This window comes from Lissotriton helveticus, chromosome 7 (assembly GCF_964261635.1).
Source record: "Lissotriton helveticus chromosome 7, aLisHel1.1, whole genome shotgun sequence".
NCBI classification, from domain to species: domain Eukaryota; kingdom Metazoa; phylum Chordata; class Amphibia; order Caudata; family Salamandridae; genus Lissotriton; species Lissotriton helveticus.
The window spans coordinates 1,410,519,570-1,410,531,914 of NC_136068.1; the positions used below are offsets into that span (position 1 = coordinate 1,410,519,570).

Below are 12,345 nucleotides of genomic sequence, written 5' to 3' on the forward strand. Positions count from 1 at the left end.
CCCGCTACCATACACCCTCCCTTTATCTCACTCTTGCAGATTCTTTTTCATCCCTGCTTTCTCCAACTGCTATTGTTTTTCTGTGTTTCTATCTCCCCCCTTCCCCCACACACACACTTTCGCTGCCTTGCTCTCTTTTGCTTGTGTCCAACTATGATAATAATAAATACATCTCACCACCCAAAAATGAACACCGGTGGTCCCTACCCGCAGCTCAAATTAAGCACTGCCCGAAGAAGGATTTGTGAGCGAGCCTGAGGTTTCAAGTTCGATTTTTCCTACTATTCTTGTAATATGTCATATTTTGTGGGCTTTACCTGTGGGTTTTTTCAATGGCCTCTTCCTCCATCCCATCTTCTAGTGTTGCCTCATGAATTAGCAAAGTGGCATTCTTTCCTGTTAATACAGACATAATGTTAGAATAAATAGTAAAAACAGTGTTTACAATTATGTTGCCAAACTACATAAGTGGGCGATCTGTTGAATTAGACTAAATGTGAAATGGTGGCAGATACATTTTTATTTTCTCCCACTAAAAAAAAAAAAAGGAATTAAACAGTGACAGAAGACACAAAGGTGGATCTTTACGGATATAGCAGTCACAGTTTTTGTTGCCAGAAAATACATTACAGTATTCACAACAGAATGTATAATGAAAGAAATAAGTAACCAAAAATAATAACAAATGACATGTTTACCGTCACTCGTTTTCAAATATGAGATTTCAAAGTGTTCACAATTTACAGCACAAGAGAATGGATTGCTCTGTGGAAGAACACTTACTGCTCAATGAGGCAGAATACGGCGTGACCCAAAACACCACATAGTTATGAGAATCGTTGCTAACTTATATTGGTGGTAGGAACTGCTCTGTAATAGCTCAAATAGTACTGGATGCCTCATCGGTCAACAGTCTGTTGAATATGAAGTTCTTTCAGGCTGGATAGTCGCTATTTGGAAGACCCATGGAGATCAATGAGTTTTACTCAACAACAGCTCTTCCTTGGATAAAGAGATAATAGCAGAACTGATCAATGTCAAATTTTGTCAAGTCAAATATGCTGCAATTTAAGGGAAGTGGTTGGTGGACAGGGAAGGAAACACCCACAAATTTTTGGAACATGCCGATTTTGGTGTGGTTGCGATTACTGGGAAAAAGCATGGAACAGGTGCTTTAAAGGGTGCTTTGATGACTACGTCTGTTGGAAATCTGCCATTGCTGCAGATTTTTCAATTTTTGCTCAACCCTATATTTTTGCTGACTTTACAACTCTGTGCACTTTACTCCACGTTAGATCTGACATCCTGGATATGGTTTCACCCAAACCTTTTGCCCTCAGACTCCTCTCGTTTTGCTGAATTTGTTTTTGTTGGCTCTAGAATTCTGCACACTTTACCACTGCTAACTAGTGCTAAAGTGCTTGCGCTCACTCCTGTAAACATAGCACAACTGGCTTGCACCCAATTGGCATATTCAATTTTCTTGCAAGTCCCTAGAAAGTAATAATACATAAACGCAGGGCCTGCAAATCAAATGCTATTAGTAGGGTGCAGCACTGACTTTGCTAACCACTTAGATAGCCTTTTAACCAGGTCTCTGATCTGCCATTGCAACCTGTGTGTGCAGTTTCAAACTGCCATTTGACCTGGCAAAATCAACCATTTTCCCTGGCAAAATCAACCATTTTCCCAGGCTTAGTTAAATCTCCACTTTTAATACAGATACGTTATTCTAGGGTAGGCCCTAAGCAGCCCCTAGGGCAGAGTGTAGTGTATTTAAAAAGTTGGACATGTACCTTTAAGTTTTACTTATCCTGGTAATGAAAAACTCCCAAACTTGTTTTTCACTACTGTGAGGCCTACCTCTGCCAAAGAATAACATTGGGTTACCTTATTTCTACCTGCTTCTAAACAAACATTAGTACTTACTAAATGTAATGTCATGTATGGTGTCTGAGGAATTGTAATTTAAAACCCTCTTTAGTGGTAAAGTCAGATTTTACGTCCGAATTCTGACAATGACGCTTTTAGAAAGTTGCCATTTTCTTGTCCTAACCATTTGGTGCCTGCAACCTTTATTCTGGGTTACAAGACTAGGTATAATTGGATTTTGTGTATCCCTACCAAATATTTTCACAATAGAGAGTCTGGGTGTTGGAAGGATGGGCCAATCTGATTGAAGGGGTGGGGGGACAGAGCTGTCATCTATCACTCTTGCACTTTAAAGGCAATGGCCCAGCAAACTCTCAAAAGATTCACTCTAACCTGCTGTGCCCCAAGTCACACTGGGGCCAGGGCAGTGAAGCTGGAACGTTCAGACACTACTGTAAGGTTAACACTCCAGAAGTTTCTATCACTTTAAAGGATGCACCAGGTATGAATATAGGACCCTAAGACCCACTTTTCAGCATTCTCCTTGATCTCTGGATACTACAGAAGGAGGACTGCTCTGCTGCCAGAGACCTGCCCTGCTGTCCGAGAAGGAACCCTAAAGTACCTTCACTCCTCATTCTAACCTGACTTAATTGAAACACTCCCATTTGGTATATTTAAATGCATTTAAGTCCCTAGTAAAAGATGGGTACCCAGAGCCTGGAAGTTAAACAACACTAGTGCCCTGCAGCACCTATTGTGCCACCCACTACAGTGGCTGTGCAAACATGGCTTCTAGTATACCATTGAAGTCTGACTGTGGGAATGTAAAAACTGCATTTCAACCTGTCAAAATGGACCCTTGTGTAAGGTCAGAAGCTTCCTTTAAAGTAGTAATAAAGTCCCCCACCTATGTAGGCCTTGAAGTCGACAAGGCGTGGTGCATGGTATTTAAACGTAAATAGTATCTCTGCTCGGGACAAAGACCTGTATTGCCGGAGTTTCTTTTTCTATTCCTTTTTACCATTTCAAACACCTGAACACGTTTCTAACTACAATCGAGTTCAACTTTTTTCGTGAAAAGGTCTCTCAGAGTGCTAGTCTTCTCTAACCATTCTTAATGAATATGCTGTATAATACCACCACAAGGGAAGACAACAATTCATCTTAGTGATAACTTCAGCTTAGGAGCAGATACAGAAATATGTAACTCATCTGAATTGTAATTAAGAATCCTCTTTAATGGTAAAGTCAGATTTTAAGTTACTATTCTGAAATTTCATCTGCAATTTTTCTACCTAAACCAAATCTGCCTGTCAGTGTACAGGGTCACAGGACTATTAAAGGCTCTCCCGTGGTGTAATGTATATTCCTTCCAGACAGGAAAAAAAAGGGACTTGGGTGTGGGAAAGGGTGTTCTCCTGTGCAGAATCACCTGGGAGTTGTACTCAGCTCTTCCTGTTCTTCAAAAGGAGTATTCTAAGGGATGTGACCATCCCCTTCTTGACTTCTGAAGACGCCTGCCCTGTTGCTAATAAACAGAGCTTACAATTGGGCTAGCCTGCCCTTTGTCACCTTAGACAGTCTGGGCCCAAACCCAGGGGAAGGGGCAGAACCTGACCAGAACAGTTTAGGGGTAGAAAAACAGAGGTTACCTTCATGAACAGGCTGATACTGGGTAAATTAGTGGCACCAGACCGCACCCTCACAAACTCAGAGCATTCCAGGAACTGTGCAAGCAGGTTCAGTTGTCCATACTCAGCAGCAGGGCAGCCCATATTCTGGTTGTTCCATTGCACCCAGGATCCCTAGAAGTGAATCTAAGGGTCAAATGGCTGACCTTCGGTTTGAGCAACAGGAACCTAACAAGCTTCCAGAGTCCTTCCCTGCAACTGCCCCACTAACCAGCACCAACTGAACCTACCGGAGCCCTGCTGCTGAAGTGAGTCCTGATCCCCAGGAGGGGCTCAACAGCTCCCGGAGCCTTTGCTGGTGCCAGAGTGTACTCCTCATACAACAAAGCTGCAAGAACTGGTCTCCCTGAGAAAATACATAGATTTTGTCTCTCAGCGACTGCCCGCATCTCGAACCAGCATGAAGCTCCAACGACAGCCATGGCCTTTGCACTAACGATCTTGTGACTCCTGCCACTGAGTAGCTCCAGCTGAAGAACCTTGTGTGGAACTGGACTGTGTGAGGAAGTTAAATTCTCCAACAGAATGAACCTGGTCCCCGTATCCGACTCCTGTTCTATCACAGTTGACCTGAACTGATGACTTTGACCTGGCCCAGCGCAGCCAGATAAAAGCACGTGGTGATTTGTAAAATCATAACTCCATTTCTACCTATTGGATGGAGTTTTGGTGTTGTTTTGTTTATTAAAATGTACTCTATTTTTCTAAATTAGTTTGGAATTTTTCTGGTGTTGTTTACCACATTATTACTGTTCAAGTGCTTGAGTGCTGCATAAAAACTTTAAAACTGCCTCCAAATTAAGCACAACTTATAGTGACTTTTGTGGTTCACCCCGACAAAGACTTATTATTTGAGTGGGGCTCTCACTCCTCTTAACTAATAAACTAAATTGATTCAGTACTTGTGTTTGTGCAGTGCTACTAAGTGATCTGTGTAAAACTAAAAATCCCTTGTGATAATCTGACACCAAAGGTGATTTTTATAAAAATTCTCCATTTTTAAATTGCCCATTTTATCCCTTTTATCAAATTCAGTATCTGCCTCATTTCCTTTTTTCGTTTGCAAAAACAACCCTAAGCAACACTGAAGGCTACACTGTGACAGAGCTGAAAGAGTTGTGCAAGGCAAGCTTCAGCTAGCAAAAGGCTCCTAGAAACTGGAGTACCAGATAGCCCTCCAAGACTGGGAGGACACCCAACGGCTGCAGTGTACAGCGCAGGAATAGGGTGATGTGGAGGATGATAAAATCATGGAGGAAGGAGAGAATCTCCTGACCATGGCCCTAGAACCAGAGGAAAGAGGAGGGTCCACAGGAGACAAATCCCCTGCTGGATCCAGAGCAAGCAGCAGGGTGCCCTTTCACAACCAACACCCGGGGAGTTGGAGAAAAGAAGGGCTGAAAGAGCGCAGAGGCTACAACGTACCACTTAAGCCATGGAAGAGAGAAAAATGGCCATGGACGAAGCACACAACACCAGGACCCTGGAGGAGAAAAGGTTGGCCTTGTAGAGGGGAAAAGGTCTTGTTGGGTCATGATGTGAATCAGAAAGAATTGGGCTCAAAGGTCAGGAGGGACATACAGTCAATTCAGAGAGATGGTAGCAGCGACACAGATGTGCCTTGAAGAGGTAAAAGGGTCCATATTCCCAAGGTCCTGAGGACAAGCTATGTAGAGAGGGATGATATTGATAAGTGATTTGCAGCATATGAGGCAGCCCTGCGTGAGTATGCATAGAGTCCAAGACACAGACTGGGGGAATAGTTTACGCAAGCACATGCTAGATGTTGGGAGGGATACCCTTTTGGACTTAGTGGTGACTGACCAAATGAGACCCGCACCCCTAAGAAGGCAGCCCTGATCACCAAGTTTGGTTTCAACCTAGAGTTGTATGGATTTAGTTTCAGGGACAGTCACAAACTGTCTTATCAGTCCGAGTGGATAACTCCAGTGAGGCACTGAATGGTGGGTGAAGGGCAGCAAAGTGAGTGACTTTGCTGGACCATACATGTAATTTTGAGAGTGCACGTGCTTAGCAGTTGTTTTACCAAGTTGCTCCAACACCTGATAGAATCAAAGCTCACTGAACCCAGGGAGCTTGCAAAGGATTCTGACATCAGGATAAGTAACAGAGCCTTTAAGAAGTTACCCGGTGTTGGACTTGGCTCTTTTGGCAGGTTCACCCCTAAACTTGCTTTTAAATGGGACCTGATGTTAGTTGTTTTGGGCTTCTGCGCACTTTACCACTGTGTCCCAGGGTAAAGTGCGTGCGCAATCTGAGTGTGTGTGATGAGATTGGCCTGCCCTCCCAAAGGAATGCATGGGGAATATGTGTGTCCATGGTAGTTCCTGATGTGTGGGGAGCGCAGGGGCGAGTTTGGCATTTGTGAACTCGTGAAATTAAATGCTGCGCGACGGTGTGCGCAGATTTACTGTGACTAGTGTAGAAGTGCCACTAATAGAAGTTAGAAAAACCAAAGGTGGTGATGGACGGAGCGTTGACAATAAAAACACTCACCCCCAGTCAACTGATCTATGTTTAATCCATCACCGTTCTTTAGCTTACTCCGCCACCCCAGTTCAGACATGGCCATATGCAAATCAGCCTGACCCTGTGCCTCATGGGAACAGTCCAGCCCGAACTGCCAAGCCATGTGTTCCCTGGACCGGAATCAAGCTTCCCAGGACCGGTTTCTGGCATTACAGCCGTCTTCAGCCGGGCTTGCTTGACTTCAGTGGCAAAGTGAGCAAGGGACTCACGTCTGAGCATACCCTGCCAACTTAGGGCGAACAAAGAAAAACCAAAGGTGGTGATGGACGGAGTGTTGACAATACAAACACTCACCCCCAGTCAACTGATCTGGGTTTAATCCATCACCGTTCTTTAGCTCACTCCGCCACCCCAGTTCAGACATGGCCATATGCAAATCAGCCTGACCCTGTGCCTCATGGGAACAGTCCAGCCCGAACTGCCAAGCCATGTGTTCCCTGGACCGGTATCAAGCTTCCCAGGACCGGTTTCTGGCATTACAGCCGTCTTCAGCCGGGCTTGCTTGACTTCAGTGGCAAAGTGAGCAAGGGACTCACGTCTGAGCATACCCTGCCAACTTAGGGCGAACAAAGAAAAACCAAAGGTGGTGATGGACGGAGTGTTGACAATACAAACACTCACCCCCAGTCAACTGATCTGGGTTTAATCCATCACCGTTCTTTAGCTCACTCCGCCACCCCAGTTCAGACATGGCCATATGAAAATCATTCTGACCCTGTGCCTCATGAGAACAGTCCAGCCCGAACTGCCAAGCCATGTCTTCCCTGGACCGGAATCCAGCTTCCCAGGACCGGTTTCTGGCATTACAGCCGTCTTCAGCCGGGCTTGCTTGACTCCAGTGGCAAAGTGAGCAAGGGACTCACGTCTGAGCATACCCTGCCAACTTAGGGCGAACAAAGAAAAACCGAAGGTGGTGATGGACGGAGCGTTGACAATACAAACACTCACCCCCAGTCAACTGATCTGGGTTTAATCCATCACCTTTCTTTAGCTCACTCTGCCACCCCAGTTCAGACATGGCCATATGCAAATCAGTCTGACCCTGTGCCTCATGGGAACAGTCCAGCCCGAACTGCCAAGCCATGTCTTCCCTGGACCGGAATCAAGCTTCCCAGAACCGGTTTCTGGCATTACAGCTGTCTTCAGCCGGGCTTGCTTGACTCCAGTGGCAAAATGAGCAAGGGACTCACGTCTGAGCATAACCTGCCAACTTAGGGTGAACAAAGAAAAAGCAAAGGTGGTGATGGACAGAGCGTTGACAATACAAACACTCACCCCCAGTCAACTGATCTGGGTTTAATCCATCACCGTTCTTTAGCTCACTCCGCCACCCCAGTTCAGACATGTTCTGCATTCTGTCCATCCATTGTTGTTTTTGCATTTGTCCCCCCGAGTGGGATGGGTATGCTCAGACGTGAGTCCCATGCTCTCCACACCACTGTAGTCAAGCTATTCAGGCTGATGACGGCTGATAGCCAGAAACCGGTCCTTGGATGCTTGATTCTGGTCCAGGAAAGACATGGCTTGGCAGTTCGGGCTGGACTGTTCCCATGAGGCACAGGGTCAAGGCTGATTTGCATATGGCCATGTCTGACCTGGGGTGGTGTGGAGTGCAAAAAAACGATGGATTTAGGCCCAGATCTCTGTACTGGGGTGAATGTATGACATTGTTCTGCATTCTGTCCATCAATTGTTGTTTTTGCATTTGTCACCCCGAGTGGAATGGGTATGCTCAGACGTGAGTCCTATGCTCTCCACACCACTGGAGTCAAGCTATCCAGGCTGATGACGGCTGATAGCCAGAAACCGGTCCTTGGATGCTTGATTCCGGTCCAGGAAAGACATGGCTTGGCAGTTCGGGCTGGACTGTTCCCATGAGGCACAGGGTCAAGGCTGATTTGCATATGGCCATGTCTGACCTGGGGTGGTGTGGAGTGCAAAAAAACGATGGATTTAGGCCCAGATCTCTGTACTGGGGTGAATGTATGACATTGTTCTGCATTCTGTCCATCAATTGTTGTTTTTGCATTTGTCACCCCGAGTGGAATGGGTATGCTCAGACGTGAGTCCCATGCTCTCCACACCACTGGAGTCAAGCTATCCAGGCTGATGACGGCTGATAGCCAGAAACCGGTCCTTGGATGCTTGATTCCGGTCCAGGAAAGACATGGCTTGGCAGTTCGGGCTGGACTGTTCCCATCAGGCACAGGGTCAAGGCTGGTTTGCATATGGCCATGTCTGACCTGGGGTGGTGTGGAGTGCAAAAAAACGATGGATTTAGGCCCAGATCTCTGTACTGGGGTGAATGTATGACATTGTTCTGCATTCTGTCCATCAATTGTTGTTTTTGCACTTCTAGAAGTTGGCATGTCTGTGTGCAGTGAATGTGAATTGACTGTCTGGCTTGTGAGTGACAGGAGCTGGCTGGTGTGCCTGGCTCCAGGAGTCAGGATGGGTCTGCCCGTTGGTGAATGGGGAGATCTGCATGTTGATGGCAGGGAGGAGTTGCACCTGGAACCTGAATAGGGCTGTGCCTTCCCTCCACAATGCTGGCTCCGCCCCCTGTGGTGTGTCTGATGTCCCTAGCCTGCCCTGTGAATAGGGAGAGGGGCTGAGCACAACAAAGTGCTCCAAAACCAGTTGCATCTGGTTTTCCCTTAACCCTGTGCTAGGAGAAAGGAAAATGTGTATAAAAGGGGCTGTGACCCCATGAAAAATATTCTCCGTTCCTGACTTGAGGGGGGCATGCGGCTGCTGCTGGGCGCCAGGAGGAACTCCACTGGGGACTGCCTCCCTGCTGGGGGCCCTGTGAGCTGGCCCCTGGGCCCAGCCTTTTCCCCCCACTCTTGCCTTCTGGAAGACTTTCCCTGGAAGTATGTACTACAGCGCCTGGGGAGCGCTATATCTTTAGTGCATTGAAAGCGCTTTATTTTTCACCTTGAGGAAGCGCTAAATCTTTTATTTCAGAGGAGCACTTTATGGTGTTGCCGAGAGGAAGAGCGCTCCTGTTGTGCATTTGCAGCACTGCGGCTGCCTGAGAGTCCACACAACGGGTGCCCACCCAGCTGCATGCTCACTGTTGCGAGCGGGTGCTCACCCCGCATATTTGCCATGTTAATATCCCTAGTGGGTGCCCACCCCGCCAGGGACTTTGCGCTTCGGGAATATCCCTAGCAGGTGTCCACCCTGCCAGGGACTGTGCATTGGAAAACGGGACCCTACCCCGTACTGCGGAAGGAAGAAGCCTGGAACATTGAGGGCTGCCGCGCTGCCTGCGGCGACCCGGAAGTGCTGGTGAGAAAACAGGAAGCGGACCCACCCCGCGCTCCTGTAAAAAGAAGAGAGTCCGGCCGAAGGAGTGAAGCCGGCCCTGGGAGAGGCACGTGATGTTAGGCCTTCCGCCGCCGGCTCGAGATATTACTTGGAAGGCCGGTATTTCTCCCCCCCCCCCGGTCCCCAATTGCCAGGAGTGCTGCCGTGGTGTGGGTGGTGTCCATCGCTCTGTGAGCAGCCTGCCTGAGGCTGGGTCCGGGAGCTGGGAGGATCCGCCTTTCAGACTTGCCAGATGGTTGCCCAGCAACCAGGACTCTCGCAGCTGTTCCCCTGAGAGAGGAGGCAGGAAGTCCCGCGCCCGCAGGACGAGGCGGAAGTAATCCGGAGCCTCGCGGGCTTCATAACAAAACCCCGGTCTCCCAGGAGGAGGCCGGGTGAAGTGAGGGGAGGCCGGGCGAAGGCTTGTTGTCGGGGCTCCCATGTTGAGAGAGCCCCGCGTTACCCCGGAAAAGAAGCAGGAGGGAGCCTACCTTGCGCTCCTGCGACAGGACCCCAGAGAAGAGAGTCCCACGTGGCCAGCACCCATCCGGAGACCCGAGGAGAACCCCCAAGACAGTTCCGGTGAGTGAGGGCTGGGCAGAGGGTGCAAATCAGTGTTTAACGGGTCCAGAGTAGCCCAGGTCCTTGCCCGCATTTTTGGCACCATTGCCCCGAGGGCCTCATTGGCTCCACCCGGGGCACATCGTATTAGCAGTCCCAGAAGGGCTTCGGGCCACAGTGGAGTCTACACTAATTTTCTCTTGGGGGGCATATTGTGTTAATAAAGCAGGGGACCCTCTGGGGATTTTTAAGGGGCCTATCGGTTTTCAGAGCCTAGAGGACTCCAACGTGTGGCTGATTGTTTCCCTGAGCCCCGTGGCTCCAACGTTTGGCGCCATTTGTTTAAAGGGCTACTGAGAGCCCTTGCTGCATTTTTCCCTACCTCACAGCTGCCCAGCAAGTAGTGGGCAGCTGCACCGTTTAGGCATTTCATTTTTAAGGGACATGTTCATTGGGATTACACAGCTGCCCAGCAAGTAGTGGGCAGCTGCCACGTTTAGGCCCTAAACTTTTGCACAGTCTTCTTTTGCTGCATGCGCAGCCAGCCCTGACTTTTGGGACAAAGGGTGTTTGAGCCCCATTGAAGGCCAGTTTGCATGGGGTCAGTATCCTATGAGATTCTGGCGCAAGGTGATTGCCTACTGTGTTTATGATGATAATTGCCTAATGTGAGTTATGCGTAATGTGCAATGCCTTTATGCCTGTGATGCCTCTAACTGTTTTCATGCTTAGGAGGTTGTTTTGCTTAGTATAGTTTATACTAGTGAGTTTATGTGTCCCTGTGTGATCTATGCCTAAGGTGATTAGTATTGCGAAGTGTGTACCTACCTTTTACCATTGGTTGCTGGTTGTGTTCTACAATTGTTATTTTGTGCTACAATTATTCTATGTTCTAGATCTGCTATTTCTACTTAGTGCAGATTCTGACAGTGGCCCACTTGGCCCCGTCATGTGTAAATAATCCCCTGTAAATACTGCCCAGTGCCAGTTGGCACAGTGTAATTGTGTGATTATGATCTGATGGGTTTATGGTAATACAAAGGGTATTTTTTTTTACATATATACCTTGTGTGGAGTTCCTTTTTGTGGTGTGCCTAGTGTCTTGCTGCTGCTGTGTATGTGTGCTGCGCAAACGCTTTACACACTGCCTCCGGGATAAGCCTTACTGCTCGTGCCACGCTACCAAGGGGGTGAGCAGGGGTTATCTTGGCGTGTAACTCCCTTGCCCTGACTAGAGTGGTGGTTTCTGCCTGGCTTTGGCGCAAGCCTCAGCCAACCAGAAATGCCATTTCTAACACCCGGGAAGGGAGAATTGGGAGAAAATCACCAGAAGTGTGGACAGGCTCCCACCCAAAAGGAAGTAGGGAGTTGACGGAGGAAAGCCGAAAGAGTTTTCACAAGGCTCCCAAAAGGGTGTTTGGGAAAGGATCCCTAGACAGTCCTAAACACAAGAGGTGGTTTGAATGGAAGATGTCCCAGGGCTACTTCAGGGCCACATGCTACCAGTATTGGCACTTTAAGGAGGATCCCATCTGCGAGTTCAGGAAGAAGTCCCCCAGTTGCCCAGGGATGGCTAGTGGAATGCTCAGGCAGGAAGAATAGAATGGGAGGCATTTGCACTGGTCTAGGCACTGAAGAAGTTGATAGAATTTTTGTTTGGGACTTACTTCTGGGTTCAGACAGACCACAGAGCCCTATGATGGTTGATGCATATGTTGGGTCATAATCAAAAACTGTTGGAATGGTCCATCTCCCAACAGGTAATGGACTTTACAATGGAACATCGCTCTGGGGCTGACCACCCAAATGCTGATATTCTTTCTAGGTTCCACAGCCATAGCGATAAGAAGTTCGTTGAGGGTGGGAAGATCTACCCTCTTCCCGCTAGGAGAAACATGGTAGACCTGGCCCCTTTGCAACGGTTTTCCCCAGACCTTTTGCCTTCATTACCTTATTTTTCATTAACGCATTTCTGTTGCCATTAGTACTCTGTACACTTTTCCCCAGCTAACCAGAAGTAAAGATATTTGCCCTCTACCTTAAACACAGGCTCTCGCAGTTATAATTTATGAGAAATGAGTATACATTGGTCTAATTAGCCTCATGCATTTAATACTATATCAATTGAATCTCATATAAACATTTGCATACTAGAGACCCTCACTAGTTAACTTTGCTATTAAAAACATTTACCATATATTTGAACACACATATGATCATATTAACACAGTAAATTGGCATGCAACACAATTTCCATATTTGAGATGCCCTCACTGGAGGGAGTCCCCAAAAGTCTTGCAGGGTGTTACTGACTCTGCCCTGCCGAGTGTACTAAGAGGTCGCTTATATTGTTTTA

General features: G+C 47.6%; 1 protein-coding gene across 2 annotated transcripts in view; it reads right to left on the reverse strand.

Annotated features, from left to right (window-relative positions):
- The window catches only part of ELAC2 (elaC ribonuclease Z 2), a 397,407-nt gene that overhangs the window by 47,969 nt on the left and 337,093 nt on the right, over positions 1 to 12,345 (reverse strand). For both annotated transcript variants that reach the window (XM_078654722.1, XM_078654723.1), the window contains one exon: positions 318 to 396. In XM_078654722.1, the coding sequence (XP_078510848.1) occupies positions 318 to 396 (79 nt within the window). The remainder of the gene's footprint in view (positions 1 to 317; positions 397 to 12,345) is intronic.